The sequence below is a fragment of the Natator depressus genome, chromosome 9 (assembly GCF_965152275.1).
Source record: "Natator depressus isolate rNatDep1 chromosome 9, rNatDep2.hap1, whole genome shotgun sequence".
NCBI lineage: Eukaryota > Metazoa > Chordata > Testudines > Cheloniidae > Natator > Natator depressus.
In genome coordinates, this window is record NC_134242.1 from 6,609,506 (window position 1) to 6,633,551 (window position 24,046).

Genomic DNA, 24,046 nt, shown 5'->3' on the forward strand with positions numbered 1-24,046 from the left:
CCCACTAATCTATATTAAAGCTAGTGGCGCCGCGTGAGTTCTCCACTGGCTCTGTCCAAAGCCATCTTTGCATTGTTCCTGCCCTGCTCCGGTCCTCCGGCCGCCGGACCTGCACTTTGCTTATTTTTATAGCAGAAATATTTTCTATACCCCGCTCCCCGCGCACCATGTCAGACACAGCCGTGGACACCAGTTCTGAGATCTCCACCAAGGTGAGGCTCCAGACCCAGCTCTCCTCCGCGCTCCCGCCCCCGTTTTTTCCGCTTTATGTATTTTTTTTTTTTTTTACTTTGTGTGCCCCCCAAGTACCGTTTTGTCTTGCGGGGGGGGGAACCTGCTATGGTTTGTTTGTTTTTTCTCTACGAGGGGTGGGGGAAGGGAACGTGATTTGTCTCGTAAATGTTGCAAACCTAGAGAGGCTTTTTTTTTGTGGGGGGGGGGGGAGTTTTGTAAAGTCTTACGCTGGAGGGGTTTTGCTGTGTGTGTTTCAAGGAGGCATTGGGCTGATGTTGCCTGTCTGGGAATCTCTCTCTTCATTCAAATCGCCTCGCAGCTTGACAGCCCCCCTCCCCCATCAAACTTGGATCCCACTTTAGTCCCCCTGCCCTAGAGAGGGGAAATAACCTGCCTGGAAAGTGGTGGGAACGGATCCGGCACGAAACACCCACTTTTTAAGGGGGATTGATCGCAGCCCCCTTGTTTTTGAAATGAAGCGTTTGTTGGTGGGTTCGGCTGGGTTGGGCATTTAAAAAAAAACAAACCATCACCCAAACAAACAAACAGCCCGATCACTTTAATTGCACGGAAATAACTTTACAACTTGGCGGAGGCGAATAATCGGAAGCGATTTCGTTGGATGGCCGGCGGGGGGGCGAGCCTTGACTTTGATGGGAAACGCTTGGATTTGACTGCGAATGTTTGTGGTGATCTGCGCGGGTTCTTTGTTTAATGATGCCAGGAAGCGAGCACGCCGGGCCGGCGAAATAGCGTGGCTTTCCCTCTCGGGGATCGCAGCCCCAGATACCTGCCCGGATCCCCCCCCTTCCCCAAGCCCCGCCACTTTCAGTGTCAGCCTGGCTCCCCAGCTGAGGACGGAGCCCGGTTTCTCCCCCCCCCCCCTTTTTTTTTTCTTTTTAAGCGGGTTAAGATCCCCATCAGGCTGCAGGGTTTTTAACTCCAGTTAAAGACCGATTAACCTTGTGGGGCAAAAGGAGGGAGGCGAAGGGAGGGACCCCGCACTGTTTTAATCGGAAGCTTAATATCGCTTGCGCTTTGTCCCCCTTTCCCCGCTGGCGTTTGCCCTCTGAGCTGGGCTCCCCCGTGGCGGGGGGAGCTGGCGAGCAGCGGGTGTCCCATCCGCTGCCCCCTACACGGAGGTGAAGCCTCAGGACAGAACCTGGCTCGAGCGAGGGGAGATTGTCAGGGAGCCCACGCGTGCGAGTGGGTGGGAGTCCCGGGGGGGTGTGAAACTTCCAGCCACAGCTTGGGGGGGGGGGGAAGAACCTCCGGCCCCGACTGGCAGCGTCCGAAGTGGCCGGGCTTGGATACAGCGTAGCGAGCGGTGGATACAATGTAGCGAGGGTCACCCCACGCGGTACCAGCCCCGGTTTCCTTGCGGGGTCGCGGCTTCTCCCCGCGCTCCGGGCCGATCACTGCGGGGGGGGGGGAGTTGCGGCCATGGTTGGATCCTCCAGCCCCATCGGGGGGAGTTTCCTCTGCCCCCCGGCAGGGAAGTGTGGGGAGGACGCCGCTCTGCTCTGTGCATTGGTCTGGGTTTCGAGGTGTTCCGCCCGCCGCCTACCCCCACCGGGGCTGGGGAATAGGTCAGCGCCCCCCCCGCCCCCGACAGGCGCTACAGCCGGTTACGGGCTGCGGGGCTCAGCGCCGAGCCGCCACCGGACTCAGCAGCCCAGAATCCGGCTTGCAAATTTCGTTTTCACTTCTGTTTTCCCGCTTCTGCGATTCGAGAGTCCCCGGACCCCAGCCCCCGGTCTGCGGGGCTCTTCCCGCCCCCCCCCCCCGTTTCCCTTCTGCCCCCTCCCCCCCCTTGCTGAACTTTGGCTCGCTCGGGTCCCAGCCGCGGGCCAGGGGGTCCCGCCCAGCGGATGCAGGGGGGGTGGCTTTGCTCCCTCGCTCGCCCTCCCCCTCCAGCAGCCTATTTCGGAGGGATCTGGGGGCGGGGGGGGTGAGAATCTAATTAACCTTCCCCTGCCCTTTGGGGGCGGGGGAACTTTCCCCGCTGCGCCCCCCCCCCCGGATTTGTGTAGCAGCCCCCTACGCTTCCCCCGCAGGAGTGCACTTGGGCGCGGGGGGGGGGTAGACCGGTGTCGCCCCCGCTGTGCGAGCTGCCCCTACTGCCCGGGGGAGGCAGGCTTGGGCGATGCACCCCCAAACCTTGCAGGGAGCCGGCTCTGGAGGGGGGTGGCGGCGCTTTGCACCTTCCCCAGTCCGGGTGGGGCGTTGAGTCCACCTCCCTCCCTCCCGCCCCCATCCCCGTGGGGGTCCGGCGGGGGAGCACACCAAGGGCGCGGGTCCCGCCCGCTTCACGTCGGGACACTGAAATAAACAAGACACTGAAGATTTATTCCGCCGGGTGGGGGGAGGGGTCCCAGAGCTGCCGCCTCGGCTCCCGGGCGGTGGCTCCTCCTGCGCGGCTCGGCACCGCCCAGCTTCGCAACAGCTCCCTCATCACCACGTGCTGCCGCCTCTGCGCGCTCCGCCCGCGCGGGGCCCCATGGGAATTGGAGTTTTCTCCCCGCGGGCGGCCTTGGGCCGGAGGGCCCCGCGGAGACTACAGTTCCCGGCAAGACGCGAAGGGCGGGGCCGGCGCGCCGGCGCTGGGCCAATCAGAAGGCGCGGAGAGTGGCGCGCGGTTTGAAATGGGGCAGGGCGCGTGGCGCTGAGAAGCCGGCGCCCCCTGCTGGCGGGAGGGTTGCTGCAGCCCACAGCCTGGCCCTTTGAAGCCAGAGTGAGCCCCATTGACTGACTCGGAGCACTGGGGGGTTGCAGGAGGGATTTGGGGGTCGCAGCAGACTGGCAATAAATAAATAAAATAAATGCAGCTGCCAGTTCCCTGAGAATCCTGGGAGTGTTCAACTTTCTTTTGCAAATTGGTGATTTTACCGAAAATTGCGGCCCCTTAAAATGCATCGCACCTTGGAGTCCATGCAAACTGAGTGACTGAATGGTGTGGCTAGAACTAAGGGGGCAGGGGAGTCCCCTGCAGCAGGGCAATAAATCACATAAATATTCCAGAAGTACCTGGGACTGGACCAACCCTCGCAGTTTGTGGAGCATATTTTTTAGCCCACTTTTAAATGATCAGTCCTGATTGTTTTATTTGATCTGTCTGTACTGGGGTCTAGCTATGACATGGTCTATGAATGCAGTTGGTTTTGATGGTTTCTAGTATCTGTTACTATGTCAAATGGAATATTCGAGTTCACTTTTTGGGAGTAGGAGAAGGTGGAGGCTAGGGCTTCCCTATGACTAAACATCACTGCTGTTTTATGGACAGACAGCCCTGCCACACCTATAACTGAAGGCTCCATCAAAGCATTAAAACTAAAGTAATACTGCTACCTTGACTTCTCATCTGAAGGCTGGTACAAATTTGTCTATTTGCATTGGAGTTGTTCTTTGGAATGGAAAAAGTCGTAGTATTTCTAGCAGAGCACTGTCTCTATGCAAATAAGCATGGCCTGGTAAGTCAATTATAATCGAACTGAAAGTATCTTAAATGGAACACTGATGGCTGGTGCCTCGGATTTATTAAACTAAAATTAGTCATAACATTACTGCTCCTCCTTAGCTATAAGAACCACTTGTGTTTTACGCATAACTTCTCAAAAAGGACTATGAACATAGTAACTGGTGACTTGGAAATTTTCACTATTTTTCATTTCTTCTGTGTTAAACTTGGGGTATCTTAGAATTTCCTTGTAGGTCAGTTTAAAACGGTGTGCTGGCTCTAAGTAGTTATGGCATGGCAGCGAATAAGAGTGAGGTTAAATGCTAGCATCTCACTCATCCAATAATGAGTCGGAGATAGCGTAAAAACTGATGGAGTGGGTCAGTTCAGAGAAACTGCAATTTGCATGGGATTCAAATGTTAGTGGAAGGAGGAAGTAGATCTGCACTTCTGTGAGCCATGAACAGAATATTTACTTGACTAGGTGATGTCTCAGCAACAGGTGTAGTAAACCCCAGTGCTTTCAAGCTGTTCAGGGCTAGGTCGTAGGCTTGGTGCCTTGGGATAATGCAGTCAGACTTTATTAATCCTTGCTTGGTTTATCCAGATGCCTGGGTATCTGAAAGGCTTAAGTAGTCCACTGTTCTAATACGCCAGTGCTGTTGACCGAATAATCCAAAGGTTATTTTAATCCAAATAAAAAGAGAGAGGTGGCCATAGTAATCAGGGCTGGCCATGCTGACTTTGGTGACACGAGGAAGTGACACTGATTCTGAGAGTGAAAGTGACACGCTTCCCTCCAGGCTGGGGGGCTTGCGGAGATGCCGCCAAAAAAAAACAGGTTTGCTGCTGCAGCAGAGGAAGGAAGCTGCCAAAAAGTTTCCAACACCTCATGGTCTTTGTTCAAGGCAGACTGCGTGGCTGCCCTGCAACCCTGGTGAAAGGCCTCTTAACTTTCCTTGGCAGGGGTAATAACTTCTCTCGTGGCGAGCAGGATCTAGCTGCAGCTGATGCAGTCACATAAGGGGAGGATGATGCAGACTCGGGTGCCAGAGTGTTCTTTTTAGCCATGTGCAGGAACAAAAAGTTGGATCCGTTCAGCCTGTTTGCCGAGTGACTTGGCATGACATCTTGACAGTGATCAACAGCAAAAACATATGGGCGCTTGCTCTCTCCTGCCTGTGCTTGCGGTTCGGATTTGAACTGATCTAGCAGTGTTGAACCTAACGGCGCCATATTCCTTGGAGTAATGTGGAAAAAATCGCTGTCTCCCTGCTGTTTGACTAAGAGTCTTGAGATTTATCCTGGAGTTTCCACTCTGTGACTATAAGTAAGAGCAAGCCGGTTGGGAGAGACACCACAGGCTCTGCTAATAACAATTTGGGCTCAGTTCTCTACCCTTCCCTGTTGTGAAGGCAGCAAGTGGCTGTGTGAGTCTGCAGACCCTGGGGTGACTGATTCTGTAATTCAGCACACGCCGAAGGGCTATCAGTGGGAATGCAGCCGTTTCCCCTGAACACGATAAGGTGGGAAATGAGCCAATGCTTTGGCTGCAAAGCAGATGCAGGGGACCAGCTCTTTATGTTTGGAAGATCCTGGGAGTTCCTAAGTTAAATGTAGCCACCTTTTGCTTTAATAAAGTGTAGTAATACACACTTAAAATCTCTCTCTCTCTCTCTCTTTCTCTTCCCCCCAGTTCCAACCCCTGCAACAACTGCCCAGAACCAGTTGCTTGTGCAAGGGATGTGAAGGGGAATTGTCTCCCAGACCTTTCTCCCCCCACTTGCCCCTTTTAACTTTCCTACCGTGAGGACTGTAGGCTGGAATCCTGGTGACTCATTGGTTATTTTTGTTCCTTTAAGGATCTAAAAGAGAAGAAGGAAGTTGTGGAAGAGACAGAAAATGGCAGAGATGCACCAGCCAACGGCAATGCTGTAAGTATCACTAGACCAGCCTTGGGAGATGGCCCTTTGCTTGCTGATGTTCCTGCGGACTCCTTCTTTGACATTCTCTGGGAGGAGGAAACGTTCCATACAGCAGCACTTGGCTGTGTAACCCCATTGTGAAAGCAACATGCTGGTACAGTTTCAGAGTCAGTGAAAGCCTCCAGCCCGCGGGCGATTTCCAGGTGCATGGGAGGGGGAGGAGAGGTGTGGTGGGAGCTCTTGGGCTGACTCTTACATCCCTCAGAGAATGAGTGTCTTCAGTGCCGCCTCCTTCTAGAAGCCGTCATTTGGTTTGAAAATGTGGCAAACAGATGGGTGGGAAAAGCCTTGTACACAAGGAAATCTGGGGTTTGCTTGGTTTTTTTTTTGTTTTTCTAAAAACTGCCAGAGGGAAACTGACAATGCTGCCTTTTAATCTGACACGGTGTCACAATAGACTTTAGAGTCCTGTCTGAGGCTCAAGATGCAGCCGCCACATTACCATAAAATTTAAGTCCTTCATCTTTGTTTCTGCGTGAAGCGTAGACGGAACGGGGAACAGCCTTGAAGTGAAAACACATGTAGCTTGCATGTCAGCCAGTGGGCACCTGCTACGAGAGCTGAGGGAGGGAGCGAGCCAGGCAGGGGCCTGTCTCCTCAACTTGCACTTGCTGGATGGGTTCCTAGATCACTTGATCTCAGGCTGCGGCTCTTTGTGTGTGTGGGGGGGGGTGGCGGGGGGGGGAGTGGGAATGGGATGGGGAGGCGAGCCATTTCCCTCCATGCATTTTTTTTTTTTAAGTGAGTGTCTTGTCTTGACAAGGAGAACGAGGAAAATGGAGAGCAGGAGGCTGACAACGAAGTAGACGAAGAGGAAGAAGAAGGTGGCGAAGAAGAGGACGAGGAGGAAGAGGGTGATGGTAATTTTTCACCCTGCTTTCTCACCTTAGAGTAGCCAAATCTGGCTCTTAAACGGAGCCCTTTAGCAAGAGGCTTGAGTTACTGCACGTGGCCGGCGAGTGCCAGGAGCAGCATCTCCCCCTTGTGGCTGCTCTGGGGCAGTTCTCTGCCTGCTGCCACTGAGGGTCTAGCCAGCCTTGTATTGTCCCTCCCCTGCCTCCTAGCGGCCCCGATCCGCCAGCCCGGGTTTGGATTGGTTTCCAGTGAAATCAGCCCCGGAGTTGGCTCTAACAGGCTGAGGACCGATCGCTCCCCATTCTGGCTCTAGCTCGTAGCGCGTAGTTGAAAAACCTGCCCTCAGTCCCAGGAGCTGTGCAGAAACGGCACACCGACGGGCGAAGGCGCAGTCTGACTGGCCTGACCTGGCCGGGGAATGAGCCAGGTCTCCGGGGGGTCTCCCTTTGCAAGGCAGGCGAAGAGCAGAGCGCATAGGAGGTCGATGCCACTCTCGTGCAGTCCGCACAATCATACTCCCTTCCCAGGCTAATGATTCATGCTAAGCAATTGGTTCCACTTAAGCAGATGCATGAACCTTTAGCTCTTTCCTGCAGTGCGTCTTATCTGCAGCTAGAGCAGGAGCAAATGGCTCATTTAAACTTTTTTTCAAAATGTCTCCCCTTGCAGCTCCCACCTCCCTCTGGTTTCCTAGCGTAACCCAGCCTGCAGGCAGGCGTCAGTGGACCACCAGTCACTTCCCTACGTGCTTCCCTTTTCAGCCTCCCTGCTCCTTGTCCAAGACCCACTAGGCTGAAAAACACCATCTATTTTTATACCCCATTAAGGCTGGGAGGAGGTTGCGAACCATTATTAGCAAGCCATGCCCCTTGAGCTCAACCTGAAACAAGTCCTTTGATTAGCTATTCCTGGTTAATCCCCTGCAATCTTGGGCGGCAACACTTGGGTTGTGCTGGGCGTGGGGTTTTGAGGCCAGGAATTGAAGGCCTTTAAGCAAGCCCCTGTTTGAATAGAGGAAAGTCTGGGCTCCTGGCAGCAGCCCCGGGAGGATAAGCGGGACACGGCGCTCTCAGTATAGGAACTGGTTCTTGGATAGCTCACTGGAGATACACGGGCAGCCTCGGCCTTGCAGGGTGGAGGTTTAACCCTTGAAGTTGAATTTCACCCCAGCCTCGTGGGAGCCTGGGCCATCTGCCTTTTCCACGAAACCCGTGAAGGGCTGCCTGCTACTTCTGGGTGGTTTGCAGAACTGGGCTTCGCTGCGGGTGTGGGGCGTTGCTTAGATACCGTGGTGGTGAGCATGATGCAGCCCCCTCTGCCGTCACCCCCACCCCTCAAAAAAGAGCATGGATACGATGCGGAGCACTGAGCCATCTGCGCCCTGTGCTCCATGGTTAACGCCTGGCATGGGGAGGGGAGGGGGAAGAGGGAGGCGCTCTTCGAGGAGGGGTTAAGTCATGTCTTTCCAGCCTAACCCCAGGTAATCTCTTCATGGAGGAGGTTCCTATGGTGCTGGTCCGAGCAGTCTAGGCATTGCATAGGAGAGAGAAAAGCCAGTAAGGGCTGCCCGTGACCCTCTTGCCTCCTGCTGGTTTGAAACATTGGGAACAAAACTTCAGCCCACAGTCATCAAATCTGTTTTTAAAGACCCCCTCCATCCTCCTTAGCCCCCTCCCCCCCCATCCCATCATTTGCTTTGCTGAAAGAAGCTCAAGCAACTAAATGTGCCCCCAGTCAGCTTGACTGCAGTCACGTGATCCACCCAAGTAACTCAGTGCGTGAGCTCGCGGGTGAAGTGTTGAGCCATCACTTGCAGCTAATCTGGCAGCTCCAGAAGCTCGGGAAATGCTGGGTCTGAGCATCTGCTGGCAGGGGGCAGGCGGGTGGGCGTGCCAGGTGGATGACCCTAATCCCCAGCTGTCTATACGTGCAGCTCGTGGTGACATTTAAAGCCAGCTTACTGGCCTGAACGCTGTCAGTTTAGCTGGGCCTCCCGTTATGCAAAGGACTTAGGTTGATCTGCAACCAGGCTTTCCTCTCCCAAGTCTCACGCCCCTCCCGGTTGGACTCGGGCGCCGTAGACAACATTGTTCTGATCCACTGGCCTATTTGAGCTCAAAGTGGGTCACGTCTGACTCTCTCCCTGGAAGGCTGTGGCCTGTCAGCAGAATTTGTTGGCCGCTCTGATAATTAGAAAGTGTTCTGACTCAGAACTAATGCGTTCTGGCGCTCTTAACTCATTAAAGATGGACTAATAGCTGCAAAGAGAAGCAGAAGTAATCTGGAGTAGTTAGAGCAGCCGCTAGGAAAGGCTTTTCTTTCTTTCTTTTTTTTTTTTTTAAAGCGAATTTGGTGCTGGTCGCTCTATTTATCCACACAAGGAGTGGGGGGAGAGGTGGCCAAGCCTGGGGCTCCCGCCCCTGCCAATGCTCCCCACTCCAGATGCGGAGGGGACCATCTCTAATGTCCAGGTGGCCCACTCAGCTCTTGGCCCCTCTGCTGAGGCCCCCCACCCCCAGAAAAGGGCCGTGTGGTGACGATTTTGCAGCCCAGGAACCTGCAGCGTTGGGCATCGGGGCCCCAAGCAGCTGTCAGGCGGTAACTGCTCAGCTAGGATGCAGTTGGCTTTGAACTAGTCGGATAGCGGCCCCGTCTCCTATTCCCAGCTGCCATCTTTTGTAATCATCCCCACCCTTCTCGTCCCACCCCTGCACGGCGGGCGTGTTGATCCGGTGTCTGGCTGCACAAGCCAGAGCCCGAGGGTGTCTGATGCCAGCCGAAGGTGGCGTGTGCCAGACCTTGCAGCGGGGGCAGGAGGGCTGTTCTGGGCGTTGCAGGGGAGCTGCGCCGTGAGCCGCTGGCTGTCTGGAGGGGGGCCCCGCGCAGCCACGCGCTGGGCAACGTGCACGAAGAGCTGGCGCTGCCCTCGAACGTCTGAGGAGCAGAAGGACAAACCCTGAGCTTGTCCCCGTAAGGGTCAGGTTCCCGTTCCAGCAGGTCTCTGCCTAGTCGGACGCTTTGCTCGACCGCCTGCCCGCCCGGTGTCCTTTCCACGTCAGGCTGGACCAGCGTGAAGCTGCCACCAAAGGCTCACGTTCCTTGTTCTCCCTACCCTGCCCCCCCCAGGTGAGGAAGAGGACGGCGATGAAGATGAGGAAGGCGACGCACCCACAGGCAAACGGGCAGCTGAGGATGACGAGGTAGGTGGGGTGCCTCAGGCTGTGAACCAAGGAGAACAGCCAGCACGGCTAGCTGGGAGCCCTCACAGCTACTCGGAGGGCTGGGAGAGGAGGGGGATTGGCAACAGAGGCGCTGGGTGCTCTGGGAAACCCTGGGGTGGATTAGAGAGGGCTGGGCAGCCAGCTCCCAGCATTGTCCTCAATTTGTCAAGTCCTGATGAGCGTGGGAGCTGTAGCGCTCTGCTAGAGAGGAGTGTGTGTGTGTGTGTGTGTGTGTGTGTGTGTCCCCGTACGCGCTTGGCTCTGCACACAGCCAGGCTGCGCATGGGGGAGGTGGGTGCTTGCCTGAACTCTGGGTCCCTTTCCACGCTGCACCTGCTCCCCTCGCGCTTGGCTCCGGCGTCTGCTCTGACTATTCGGCGCGCGCTTGGTTTCCAGCCAGACACCAAAAGGAAGGAAATGCTGGGAGCCTGTGGGGGGGCGGGGGTGAATAGGTGCTTCCTGGCTAGGGGGGGGTCTCACTTGGTATCCAGGGGTATGTCTACACCTCATGTTAAGCCTGGATTCTGATTCAGATTTGAGCCTAAGCCCCTCTTCTGTTACACACAAGTCAGTTCAACTCTCAGCAAGCAGCCAGGTCCTAGCACCCTGCTGTGGGGCGGGGAGGGGGTGGGTGGGTCAGAGCCTGCTTCCCACTCACTGGGGGCCAAGCCCTGTCATTTTGCAGTGTGGACACAGCTTGAGCCGCAGACCCGAGTCAGGAGGTCCGCAGGGGGCAGGCTTGTGTTTCAAAGGGACCTGGTCACTGGTGGGGGACGTGGGATGGAGGGGCACAGGCAGGCAAGGAAGATAATTGGGCTATTAACTCCTTATCCCTGGAGGGAGAGGAGACCTAAACCCCTGCCACTGAGCAAATGCCAAATCCCTTATTGCTGGCCCCAGCTCCATGGGGCATGTGCAGGGGAGTTTAGCTTCCAAGAGTCCTAATGGTGCCCATAAGGGCCCTCTAACACACACACACACCCCTATTGCTGAGAAGCCCTGATTCACTACACAAACATCCTAGTGCTGCTTCCCACGCTGGCCGGAGCTGGGCAGATCCAGCCAGCGATGTGCTGGTGGCCCTGCAGGTCTCAAGCTCCCTAGCAATGCCAGCAGGAGGTGCTGGGTGAAAGAGAAGCCAGGCTGGCAGGGATGAGCCCCCTGCCTGAAACAAGGCTAGGCTGCAAATCGTGGCTTTGCCGGTCTACCCATGCAGCTGCTGGGCTGACCCCAAGTATAGCCACGCCCGAAGGGATGAGCGCTCCACCCGCCGTACGCGCTTAAAGGGACTCGGGCAGGATTTCCCCGGGGCAGCGCCCGGCAGACCGTGGAATCCGCACTTCCCCTGGGCCGCCTGGCCAGGCTTGTCGCCGGCGCCCACCCAGCCCCCTAACGCCTCTGCTCTTCCCCAGGACGAGGACGTCGATCCCAAGAAGCAGAAAACCGACGAAGATGACTAGGCAGCACATATGTATAATTTTTTTTTTTTAAATAAGGAGAAAAACAAAACAAACAAAAGGCCAGCGCGACCTGTTCACTTTCAACGTCCCGTCGCAACCCCCCGCCACGGTCACCTTCCCCAAGTAGAGCGAACCTGCCTGCAATGCCGACGCCACTCGGAACGAATGCCCGAAAAGATTCCCCCCCGCCCCCCGTCAGTGGGGCGAGAACCCCTCTTTCCCCAGCACCAAAACTTCAAGGCCCTGCTTTCTTTCTTAAAAATACTTTAAAGGAGAATTTGTTTGTATTTTTTATTTACATTTTATATTTTTGTACATATTGTTAGGAGGTCAGCCATTTTTAAGTGATCTCGGATTGACCAAATGGGGGGGCTTTGAAGTGTGTCTCTCTCTCGTTACCCATCTCTGACTTTACTTGTGGTGTGACCGCGTCCCAACAAACCATTCTCCCGAAGGAGGAAAAACGACCTTGTAAAAAAACAAAAACGTAAAAAAAAAAAAAAATTTACAATCTTATTCCGAGCATTCCAGTAACTTTTTTTGTGTATGTCCTTTAGCTGTACTATAAGTCGTGGGTTTGTATGAGATGGCAAGGCCAAAGATAAAAGGGTTTTTTTTTTCTCTGTCTATGAAGTTGCTGTTTGTTTTTTATTTTATTTTATTTTATTTTTTTTTTTGGCCTGTTTGATGTATGTGTGAAACAATGTTGTCCAACAATAAACCGGAATTTTATTTTGCTGAGTTGTTCTAACGAAGCTGGCTCCCAATTGCTGGTTTGTTTTTTGGTTTTATTTTTTTTTTAAGTTGATTTGATTTGTCTGATCAGAAGCTGGGCCAGGCCGGAGAGGGAATTTGATGGCGGGATTTTGCTGGGCGCTCCAGGCCTTCCCTGTATGCAGTAGGCTTCCTAGATTCCAAGACCAGATGATGGTCTCTATAAGAGCCCTTCCCTTCTGCGAGTGTCTCCCGGCTGAGGATCCTAGCATCTAAACGCTAGCCACTCCCTGGGAGGGAGAAACCCTGGCATGGCTGTGGAGGCTAAATAACCTCTTGATGGGAAAGAGACATGATTTCAGAGGTACTCCTCTGCGGACTTAGGCCTAGCTCCCCAAAGCTATTTAACTCCCAGGGGAATTAGATCCCGAAGTACCTTCCAGGAACTGCTCCTCAGCTGCCCCAAAGGATGAGCTAGTATATGCACTGCAAGGGCTCTGGTCTTTCAGCCGAGCAGCCTGCTTGCTTGTACATCTTCCAGCTGGTTTCTGGGTTAGTAGGACAGCGAGTTATCGGGGGACTCACCAGAAGCGGTGCTAGAAGAACATCTGGGTGAGTGTTTAGAGCAGGGGGTCTCCCTGCGGAGGCTGTTCAACAATTCCCGGCCACGGGAGGTGGTAGCTCCGAGAGGGGAAGGCTCCACAGGCTGGCCATTACGGACATGACAAAACTGGGAGATGTCCCCCCCTGCTGTGTAGTCTTAGTTCCTGGCCTGTACTGCATCCCCAAGAGTCAGTGGAAAAGACCGTGTAGGATGGCGCATGCTGCAGCAGTTTTAGCTGGTTGCAAGGGTCGCTACCTCCTGTTAGGTTGAAGGCATCCAGCCCACCGATGCTCTGCACCTGAGTTGCTCTACGCTTACACAGATGTTACTGAGCTCAAAGTCTGGACCATTGTCCTGAATCACCTGCCTAATTGCACCAGCAGCTGGTATGCAGCATTGTGGCCGTGTCCATCCCAAGATAGGAGACAAAGTGGGGAAGGACTGACTTTATTGGACTGACTTCTGTGGGTGAGAGGCAAGCTTTTGAGCTTACGCAAAGCTGGTCTTCAGGCCTGTCTTTCTCACTCAGCGGGATTTGCAATAGCTGGTTTTCATACCAGCTTTGCAGGCTTCTTCCTCTCAGGCTGCGCTGGCTATGTCCAGCCACATTAGACTCTGAGGTGTCACAAGGACTCTGTTTTTTTTACTTACTACCCTGGCTCTTTGAAGGATGATTAGCAGGAATGAAGGGTGATTGATTGATTGGTGGGTTTTCCACTCTCCACCTGAATGGCTGCTTTGACCTGATTATGGCTTGCATCGGCAATCAGGGTAGGGGAACAAAACTATGCACCAAAATGGACCTGGCAAACAAGGAGTGTAGGGACCACCGCTTTGTCCCTTGAAGTAGCTGGGAGCTTACTTCAAAGACTTGGGCTGGGGAAAATGTGTTGGAGGTGGAAGCGCTAAACAGATGCAGGAATAATAGATGTTTGAAGTGAGCAACAGAGAGCGCATCCCGTGCACAGCGGAGGGGCCCTACAACACAATCAGCCAGCCAATGGCTCCTCCTGATGCCCCGTTAAAGGCTCTGACTTTTGGTGGGTGACCAGCGTAACCCAGATCTTCTGTTTCCTGGTAGAGCCAGGGGAGAGACTAACCATCTTAACCCTTTGGAGACTGCAGACCGAGGGAGCAGTTGGTGGAGACCTGGCTCGAGGCTGGGCTAGCTCTAGCCTTGTCTGTCAGTGTCTTGGCCGTCCTGCCTCTGACAAAAAGCAGGTCTTACCTTTGAGGGCCATGGCTGTGTGCACAAGAGGAATAAAAGATGGGGGCAGGGCTCCTGAACCCAGCCCTGATGCTAGGCTGGCAGCAGCGGGCCCCAGACCAGTTTAAGGCAAAGTGAGCTGCCCAAAGGATCTTGCCTGTCTCTGGGCCTTTAAACGCTGCAGTGAAAGAGAAGGCAAAGTCAGACCATGGGGCAGCTTTCGGGCATCGACCCTGGTTTCTAATGCTTCAGCCCCCTCAAGCTCAAGGACTGTTGGGGCTTCCATCACTGGCAGCTGAGCTCCACCCAAGCTGCAACGGATTTAGCCTCACCGCACCCTGGAGAAGGGGCCTTATCTCCATTTTACATATGGGGAACTAAGGCCCAGATCTTCAAAGACCTCTGTGACTTTGCTGACCTCAGTGACTAGCCAAGGGTTGGCCAGGGTGGGAACTCAACAGAGGTCTCCCATGCCCATGGCTGGTGCTCTAACCACTGAACTGTCCTCCCCCTGCCATTTGCACAAGGATCTCTCTTTACAAGTGTGGGTGAGTTTAACCCCCGGAAGTACGTCGGTACCATCCACCCCAAGAACAGAGACAGAGTGAGGGGCTCAAGGCCACACCGTGACAGGCGGGAATGGAACCCAGGAGACCTGCTCCCCAGTCCTGTGCTTTTAGGGACCGTGCTTCTCTAGCGGGGGATTCCCGCTAGGGCTGCGTGGACGGCGTTTACGGCGATGCAGGTCCTGGCCCCGCAGGAGGTTTGAACTCATGGCTCTGCGCAGGGAGCAGGCACAGCCAGTGTTTATGGATGTGCAAGGTAAAATATGCCCAAAGCTCCCGGCGCTATAGCGCGTGGGCGGAGTGAAGCGCTGGCGCCCCACAGAGCCCCCGTGGTCCTGCCGCTTCCCTGCAGTCTGAGCTGCTCGCTTCATGTTAACAAGGGGTTAAATGGGGGCTGGGAACCTGAGCTGGCACAGAGCCCGCACCCGGCCAGGTTACTGTCCAAGGTCGCCCTTGCGAAAGGGAGGCTTTGTCTGCATGGTGAATTTGCCCAGATCCCATCGATCCATGACCAGCCCCCCGAGCAGCTGCACTCCTGTAAACCCGCATTGTGGAGAAAGAAAGCGGTATTTACCCCAGGGAAGCGCCGCAGGCCTAAATCCTGGCTTGGCCGGCCTGCAAAGGGGTTTGCCCCAGTGTAGCTACCCCAGGGCCTGGAATCAGGGCAAATCCCCCGTGCAGCCAAGGCACAAGACATGGTCCTAGGGCGTCGACAACTGGGGAGGGAGGGGAACCAGTTGTGGGGGGAGGAATGAGAGACCGTAGGGGCTGCGACGAAACCGCTGAGTTTATGAACCTCTGGGAGAAAGGGGGAGTGAAACAATCCTGTGAGAGTGAGAGCGGGAACGTCTGCTCGAGCCCAGCCTGCAGGCCAGCTGCCCGTGGTCCACCGCTTTCGCCCAGCTCGCACACTGTCCCCAGCTCATTGCCCTGCTAGCCAGCTGCCCTCGGCCCACCACCCTCGCCCTGCCAGCCCACCAGCCTCATCCAGCCAACCAGCTGCCCACCACCTTTGCCCTGCTCCCCCAGCCCCCACTGCCGTCCCCTCCCAGGCTCACAGTCACGCTCTTTTGGCCACAGCTGCCTTGTATGCGAGGCGCTAACGGCCCCCGGGGGTGCGTACTGCAGGGCAGACTTGGCGTTGCTAATTGCCATGAGGGGGAGCTCTCCTCCCTCAACCATTCCCCTCAGTCCTGCCCCCCCCCAGCCAGGACCAGCAGGAGGTAATCTGCGGGGACCTCTTGACACCCCCACACCAAGCCCACCAGCAGTACCTCCAAGGCAGCTGGGCCAAGCTGTAACCGTAACAGCTTGTGCCTCTTTCCCAGCCAAGCGCAATGGCTGGGCAGCTTGGGAAGGCTCCTCTCCCCACATGTGTGTCCCTCATGGGGGGTCTGGGAACACATGCAGACCAGCCCTTTGCATGCCATGGGCAGGGAGAAGCCCTGAGATGAAAGGGCCCAGAGGAAGCCTCCGTTAAATTGATGGCAGGGACTCTCTTTCTGCTCTGCCCCTTCTGCCACGGATCTCCAGGTGCTTCACTGAGCCTCACGGCCCAGTGGGAGGGAAGCAAGTGTTTGAATTGCCATCCTACTGATGGGGAAACTGAGGCACACCTCAGCGAGGTGACTCGCCCAAGCTCACAAAAGAAAAAGTGGCAGAGTTGGGAATAGAACCCAGGTGTCCTGACTGCCCCTCCCCCACCCCGTTTCAATCACAGGGGCCTGCCCAGCTGGCCACGGGCAGTGGCCCTTGCCACAATCCTGGGCTTTTGCAATGAGGCTGGGTGCAGTGATAACAACAGCCACAAGGGGGCATAGGGGGCCTGACCAAGGCTCTGAGTCTAACCTCTCAAGGGGGGGGTGAGGAGGGCACCGTGCCCCTGCCGGGTTAGCAGAACATTACGTAGCCACAGCCTCTGTACGCAGAGCTCAGTGCACGCACAGCAAGCTCCCAGCGTCCCTCCAGTCCCCGCTCCGGGCCACCCTCCCATCCCCTGCTCTTTCAGGGACTCCTTACAACCCCCTGCACCCACCCCAGCCCTCATACCAGGGGTTCTGTGTGTCCCCCATGCCCCCTCCCCCAGTGTCATTCACCCCTCTCCCCCCCAGGGCAGAGTGTCCCATTGTCCCCTTCACCCCATGCCCAGGGCCCTGTATGCCCCCCTCATGCCCTTTCCCCATCTTCATTCCAGCCCTCCTTCCAGCTCCCTGTTTTCCCCTCCCTGTCTACCCTGCCTCCCCAGGGCCCTGCATCCCTACCCACCCACCAAGTCCCCCCAACCCAGTCCCTGTTCCCGTATCACCGCGACTCCCCATCACCCCAGTCCCTTGTGGGTTCCTGCTTTCCCCACCACCCCATTGGATCCCTGCAGGCTGGCGAGTTGAGTTCAGACCTCTTTTTGTTCAGCCAATAAATCTTCCGTGGGGGGTTTCCACCCCGAATACACAGGAGAGCCAGGGGAATGGATGGAGTTCCTGGAGGATAAAGGGTAAGACCTGCAGGCCCAGCAGTGACAGTCTGGCTTTCCCCACTGGCATGTCAGTGAGCAATATATATAAAGTACCTTCCACCCAAAGTATCCAACCAATTGATTGCAAACTCTAGACACAGAATGAGGTGACTTAACCCACCCCTGAAATGCAGCCACCTCTGGGGTGGAATACAACAGCTGTTTAACAACCACACGGCGATGCTCCACAGCAGAATTTAGTGCACTGCATCCAATGAGAGCTGCAGGGGAGAAATAGGTCAGCAGAATAGAACCGCCTTCTTCTCCGTTTCCATCCTATCTGGCCCCCTTGCCAGTTTCATTCCCACCTGTTCTGTTTTTCCACTTGCCCGGGGGTCGTATTCCCGATGGATCTCCTGTAGTTTGTCGTCTGTCTCAGAGCAGCAGACAATCTAGACAACCCCAGTGCTGGGCTGGGAGGAGTGGCTAATTTTACTGACATGGGTTAGCATCCCTTTGCTGTAGCCTCTTTCTCCGCCAGGAGGCTGGTGTCCCATTCCCTTTCAAGTCTCCAGCTCTGTCTTCATGAGCAGTCAATCTGGACAAGGCCCTCCCTCACCTTCCCCACCAGTAAACAGACACGGGGTGCTCAGACTCTCCATCCACGGGCTGCACGGCATCCTTGCCACAAACCAAAGGGCTGTATCAAATGGAAAACCTCCCCACCAATGGTGCATATCAGAGGTACCCTCCTGGTCCGTACAAGGGTGCAGGCCACAGAGACTACATGTCCCAGCATGCAATGCTCCTCGAGCCAAGCCACCTGGCCACCTTGCATTCCGAGACCTGTTGCTTCCACGGGCCAGGCCTCTGTATTAAAGGTGTGGGCCTCCGCCGGATCCAAGGGAGGCCTCCGTAGGATGAGGACAGGCTACACTGTGCAGAGCAGTGGGGGATAGATTATATTCCCTGTGCCAGCCCCACACATAGGGGACACGGCCTTCCTTGAAAACCCTGGCATCGGGGGCAGAGGTGGAAACATCTTGTGTGGGCCGGTAGCGGGGGCATAAAGCCGCCTTTGCCCCCATTGCCCTGGGCTGTGCTTCCAGGACGGGCAGCATAGAATCACATCTTTGCTGTACATTGGGGTTGCTCGTTACTTGGCCGGAGTCCCTTTGTGAAGGGCCCTGCAATCAGAGACACTTACAAGTACAAATTAGGCTTTGCAGCAGCGCTTCGCCCAACAAGCCCAGAGACAGGGCCCTGGTCTAGCGAGCTGCCCACGACCGGGGGCGTCTGCTCATCTGCTGAGGAAAGGCAGCAGTTTTCCCCTTTGGAGTGGAGCGAGAGACATGCTCCTGAGACCCGCCGATGCCCAACATGGATCAGCCGGCGGCCTGGGTATGTTATACAGAGGCCCCAGATGTCGGAGAACAACGAAGAGCAAGGAGATCACCCAGCCTGAGACTCGAGCCGTCCTAGTCACGTTAGCCCATAGAATAAAGCGATACAAGTGCTTGCAATCAAACACCCTGGGCTGGAGCCCCGCAGGTGCCGCTTGCCATGGAGTGGGTGGAGCTGGGCTGGTTTACATCAGCAGAGGGCCTGGCCCTAAGAAAGTAGCAACAGGCAGAGCTTGGGTTGGAGTGAAGAGTGGAAGCGGGGTGATAGCCTGGCTCCAAAACAGGGGAACCTGGGCCACCCTGGCTCCGCCTGGAGATGGTGTAAAGTTGGCTCCTGTGCTCGGAGAGGGACCCAGCTGTTTTCACCAATACTGGCCTCTTCAGAGAGGATGATCCTGGGCAGACGTTCGGTGGGGCCGTGATCTGCGCTCTAGGCGCTCCAGCTGGGTTCTAATCCCGCCGCAGGCCCCGATTCCCTCTGCAGACTTGGGTGAGTCACTTATCCACTGTACCACTCAGTTTCCTGCTCTAGGAAACGGGGGACAATGGCAGTTAATTACCCCCCACCGGGGAGGATTTGGGAGGTGCTCTGAAGACAGAGTGAGGAGGCTGCACTAAAGAGGAGCGGGGAAAATAGAGGGGAAAGGCAGGAGGCTACCGGGCACCGTGATTGCATTGGAGGAAATGCATAAGACAGCACTGATAGCTCCAGCACCTGCAGCACAATTTGTGGAAGCTGAAGTATAATAGCTGCTCAGAGGCCACGGTGATGGGCATGGTGTGAGTACCTAGAACAGAACGATCCAGAGCACTGAAATCTGCCAGGCTTTGGAGTGTCACGGGTCAGTCAAGTGGGGGAAGGGACGGGATGAGGAATCTGGCAAGCTGGGTTCTGTTCCTGACGCCGACATGGGCTTCTTGGCTGTGTCTCAAATTCTCTGTGCCCCATTTGCCCCCATCTGTGTAACAGGGCTACCAGTGACTTAGCTAGGAGGGACGTGGCAATGCTCAGCCGCTACAAGGCACTTAATGTCGTACACGGCTGTGACGCTGTTGCAAATGCATCTACACAGCAGGAAGGCCCTGGCACTGACCCCGGGAAGCATCATCTCTTTGCTCCACCCCGCCGGTCCCTGACTGTAGCAGCCACGGCCCCAGGTGGTGCTGGCGAGCCAGGGCTCGCTGGGTGAGGCTGTAGCAGGCACCTTCAGTCGTGTGTGGATTGGCACAGCAGGGCCGTCACACACTCCCCAGGGCGACACGGTTGCTCTTTGGCTGCGCTGTCAGGGGCCTGGGGCAGGGGAACCTGTCCATACTCTGAGGTGCTCCGGGGAAGAGAAGGCCGAGCCCCTGGGCATGTCCAGGGAGATGTCTAGGGCGAGGGAGGTGCCACTCTGTTTCAGGGCCCATCAGCACCATCGTCACAAGCCCCCCTGCGCACACTCGTCCTGGTGCTTTGGATCTAACCCCTCCTCCCCCTTCTGGGGGCAAAAGACATATCTGGCTTCAAGACTAAGCTTGATAAGTTTATGGAGGGGATGGTATGGTGGGATAGCCTGATTTTGGCAATTAATTGATCTTTGACTATTAGCGGTAGATATGCCCAATGGCCTGTGATGGGATGTTAGATGGGGTGGGATCTGAGTTACTACAGATAATTCTTTCCTGGGTGTCTGGCTGGTGAGTCTTGCCCACATGCTCAGGGTTTAGCTGATCACCATATTTGGGGTCGGGAAGGAATTTTCCTCCAGGGCAGATTGGCAGAGGCCCTGGGGGTTTTCGCCTTCCTCTGCAGTGTGGGGCACGGGTCGCTTGCTGGAAGAGTCTCTGCACCTAGAAGTCTTTAAACCACGATTTGAGGACTTCACGAGCTCCGACATAAGTTAGGGGTTTGTTACAGGATTGGGTGGGCGAGATTCCGTGGCCTGCGTTGGGCAGGAGGTCAGACGAGATGATCATAATGGTCCCTTCTGACCTTAAAGTCTGTGAGTCTATGATTCTGGGTGGAAGCCAGCAAGGAAAAGCCTTCGCATCCCTGGTGACAGTGACACAGAGCAGAGAGGAGCGCAAGCACCAGAAGCCTCCCCTCTCCGGGATTAGCAGCCAGTGCCAGATGGAAATTCCTTTGACTGCGCCGAGACACCCTGGGGACTGGAGCAGCAGGAGCACAGCAGCTAAATTAGGGCGTGCCAGGAGCTGGATATGCCTTTACCAGGGAAGACACGGGCCCCAAGCCTCCTTCCCCCTGAGCTGCCAGCCCTTCCACCCTGGAGCCTCTGGCTTCAAGTCCTGTGAGTTTCCCAGCCTGTTGGGCCCAGTAGGAGCGAGATCAGAGCCAGGCCCCTGGGCTTGTCTAGGTGGGGATCATCAGCTGCAAGGTGGCACGTGCTTTATCCGTGCCGAGTGGGTGCCCCTCACACCTCATTCGCGGGATCGTGGAGCCTGTCTGCTTGGTGCTGGCTGGGTTAGCGCCGTAACTGGGGGATCGGGGAAGCGCCCTCTGTGTTTATCGAGCCCCAGTGGGATGGGCTGTGGGGCCAGTGCGTGGCTTTGTTAGCTATGAGCCAGTGGGCAGTGCCATGCTGGGGGGTGATGATCTGAGGCCTCTCCCTCTTGGACTGCAGACCTCCCATCTCGCCAGGGCAATAAGCGATGTGAGCAGGTGGGATCCAAACTTGCCCACAGTCATGGACTGGGACCCCACTGCGCTAGGTACCGTACAAACCCAGAACACAACCATGGTCCCTGCCCCAAGGAGCTTCCCATCTATGTACAAGACAAGAGACAACAGATGGATACAGGCAGACCAACGGGGCAGTACCAGGAAGCAGTGAGACACTATTGGTGAGCGGCCGTGGTCACAGCACAGACACAGCTTCCCTGGTGTCCATTTGTTTGGCAGCTTTCCCAGCAAAGGACAGTTCTGAAGAGCGATTTGAAGGTGGCTAACGAGGTGGCTTTGCAGATGTTTATGGGGAGCTCCTTCCCAGCATGAGGGGCAGCCCTGGAGAAAGCGTAAAGGGGGTTGTTTGAACATTTAACAAACGGGCAGTAGTGGCTGAGATCATGGGCCGACCGGAGCCGGGAACCCACATCTTGATAGCGAAGGCGAGATGCTCCGTGGTTTGAGCCTTGGCCTGCTAAACCCAGGGTTGTGAGTTCAATCCTTGAGGGGGCTATTTAGGGATCTGGGGAAAAAAATTGGGGATTGGTCCTGCTTTGAGCAGGGGGTTGGACTAGATGACCTCCTGAGGTCCCTTCCAACCCTGATATTCTATGATTCTATGACGGGTCGGGTGGGAATTCGCCTGGACAGCGAAGACAAGCAGCTTCGGTTGGATGCGACAGAGAAGGAGGGATGAAACGAGAAGGGTGACGGGCAAGAAGAAGTAACGAGTGATCCTGGGGATCTTAGACACAAGGAAGGGCCCTGACTTTTAGAAGATGGGTGCTTAGCACTTTCTGAAAACCAGGTCCCTTTAAGGCATCTCATGCCGGGAAGCCAACCATCGAGACCGGGGCCAGGTCACTGGTCACTACTGAAAATGTAGGTCTTAGTGACCGTGTAATGCCTGTAACGTGGGGCTGGATCTCCTGCTGGCTGGTCCCCAGAGGAGAGAAGAGCCTACACACCACGTCCATGCTGTTCTGCTGACCTCCACGGGTCAGTGCGTTGCCCGAGGACAGCGCTTTACCAAGAGACCTGACTGCAACCTGAAACGCAGCCCCGGGGCAGGGCGAGCTGGATTTCTGAAGAAAGGGAGATCTCTGGTGGAAAGCAGGAGAGTTGCAAGAGGACTGCAAAACGACAGATTTTCGAACGCTGCCTCTGCCAACCCAGGGGGCACAGGCAGGGAAGTGGCTGGCAGGGAGCTGCCCCTCTCCTGTGTGCCCTCAGCTGGGGCGGTCTGAAGGAGGAAGGTTGCCAGTGGAGACCAGACCCCCTTGCCTTGCAGAGACACAGGTGTGAGCATGTAATGTACAAGCCCCAAACAGCTTGTAGCTTCCTCCCAAAGATTGGTTTGCTACCAGACAAGCTGCCCTAAAAGGATGCGGGGGCACCAGATGCTCGGGACTAAGTTTTCCAAGGGACACTGTTTCAAACAGCAGCTGCTCCAGTGGGCCAGCCGCTCTGCCAGCGGTCTGCATGGCCAGATACCGCGGTGGTGGTTTCTGATCACGTGTTACTAAGTGTCTGGCTAGTTCCTCTTGGGCGGCCAAGCCAGGGGACGATGTGTGGAGTAACTCGCAATGAGCCTCCTGCTGCTGCTGGGCCTTCTTCTTGCCCCTTAGGTAGCCTAGCCTTGCTACAGTGGGGCCGGGGGGAGGGGAGGTTTACCTGACTGGTGGGGCTGGGGAAGGATTCTGACCCCTCTGGGCACAGGCTGTATTTGACACAAGCAGGAGAGAGATGGGACCAGAGGCTGGAGTTGGCTCCCCCAGGCAAGGTCAGCTGGAGACCTCTAGCCATTGATCTCTGATGTGCGAGTCTGTGTAGCTAGGCCCACAGCCTCCTACTGCAGGGGGACAGACCTGACCTTCAGCTCATTTTCATTGTTCTTCTGAGATTCCAGTGTGAGGATCCTTCCTCCGTAGGTCTGCCAGCACCCTCAGTCCCAGCCCGCAGCCCCCCGGTACCAGCCCCGGGCTCCCCACACCCAGCTCTGCCAGCACCCCTCAGTCCCAGCCCGCAGCCCCCCGGTTACCAGCCCCGGGCTCCCCACACCCAGCTCTGCCAGCACCCCTCAGTCCCAGCCCGCAGCCCCCCGGTACCAGCCCCGGGCTCCCCACACCCAGCTCTGCCAGCACCCCTCAGTCCCAGCCCGCAGGCCCCCGGTACCAGCCCCGGGCTCCCCACACCCAGCTCGGCCGGCGCCCCTCAGTCCCAGCCCGCAGCCCCCCGGTACCTGCCCCGGGCTCCCCACACCCAGCTCGGCCGGCGCCCCTCAGTCCCAGCCCGCAGCCCCCCGGTATCAGCCCCGGGCTCCCCACACCCAGCTCTGCCGGCGCCCCTCAGTCCCAGCCCGCAGCCCCCCGGTACCAGCCCCGGGCTCCCCACACCCAGCTCTGCCGGCACCCCTTAGTCCCAGCCCGCAGCCCCCCGGTACCAGCCCCGGGCTCCCCACACCCAGCTTGGCCGGCGCCCCTCAGTCCCAGCCCGCAGCCCCCCGGTACCAGCCCCGGGCTCCCCACACCCAGCTCTGCCAGCGCCCCTCAGTCCCAGCCCGCAGCCCCCTGCTGTTCCATCACAGCCCTCTTCCAGTGGCATGTCATCGTTGTATGCCCCCCCCTCCCCGAGGGCCGGCTCTGCCAATGGGACGATTCCATCCAGCCCCCCGAATGCACAAACAAAATGGTGGTGGCCGCACAGCGTGACCTCACACACACCATCCAGGCCAGGTCACACCGCCTGGAGGACGCCCATTTGTAGAAGACATTGGTGTCCTCCACACGGGGCGACCTCGGACAGTCAGTGTGCGTGAGGCCACGCTGGGCGGGGGACACCCTTGTGCATGAAGGGGTACAGCTGTGAGCACACCCCTGCCATCTTCTAAGCAGCCCTTGCCTATTGTGTTGTGCTAGATGGTCCAAAGGTTTAAGGCATGCCCCTCGGCTGTGCTGGGAGAGGCCTTCCCAGATGTATGCCCCTCTGGTTGGAGGCCAACTACCCTCCTGCCCTGGAAGGAGAAACGTATGAAGAGCTGCAACTGGGTGGGATGTCAGGCCTCCCTCCTCGTCCAGCAGGGCCTTGGATTCAACCTCAGGACGGGCGTGGGGGTCAGGAGCTGGGTTCATGTCTCTTCCTGCCTCTGCCGTGGAGCCACTGCATGGCTGTGGGCCACCATGTCCCCTCCCAGTGCCTCAGTTGTACCATCATCCTCACTTCA

At 56.5% G+C, this 24,046-nt stretch overlaps 1 protein-coding gene across 4 annotated transcripts; it reads left to right on the forward strand.

Annotated features, from left to right (window-relative positions):
• Nucleotides 1–15: 15 nt before the first annotated feature.
• Nucleotides 16–11,239, forward strand: PTMA (prothymosin alpha). 4 transcript variants are annotated; one of them, XM_074963399.1, is made up of 5 exons: nt 16–212; nt 5,554–5,625; nt 6,440–6,536; nt 9,658–9,731; nt 11,165–11,239. In XM_074963399.1, exons 1-5 carry the CDS (start codon nt 168–170, stop codon nt 11,210–11,212), a joined length of 336 nt encoding a protein of 111 aa, XP_074819500.1. In that variant the 5' UTR covers nt 16–167; the 3' UTR covers nt 11,213–11,239. The 4 variants fall into 4 exon arrangements, with proteins under 4 accessions (XP_074819500.1, XP_074819503.1, XP_074819504.1 ...); XM_074963402.1 differs by having other exon boundaries at nt 6,440–6,530; XM_074963403.1 differs by having other exon boundaries at nt 6,443–6,530.
• Nucleotides 11,240–24,046: the final 12,807 nt, after the last annotated feature.

Bases quoted from the DNA above. Each gene is read 5' to 3' on its own strand.
- PTMA (XM_074963399.1), top strand. From the start codon at position 168: ATGTCAGACACAGCCGTGGACACCAGTTCTGAGATCTCCACCAAG. The intron at 5,626-6,439 runs GTAAGTATCACT...TGTCTTGACAAG, and splicing joins CACCAGCCAACGGCAATGCT to GAGAACGAGGAAAATGGAGA. The intron at 6,537-9,657 runs GTAATTTTTCAC...TGCCCCCCCCAG, and splicing joins CGAGGAGGAAGAGGGTGATG to GTGAGGAAGAGGACGGCGAT.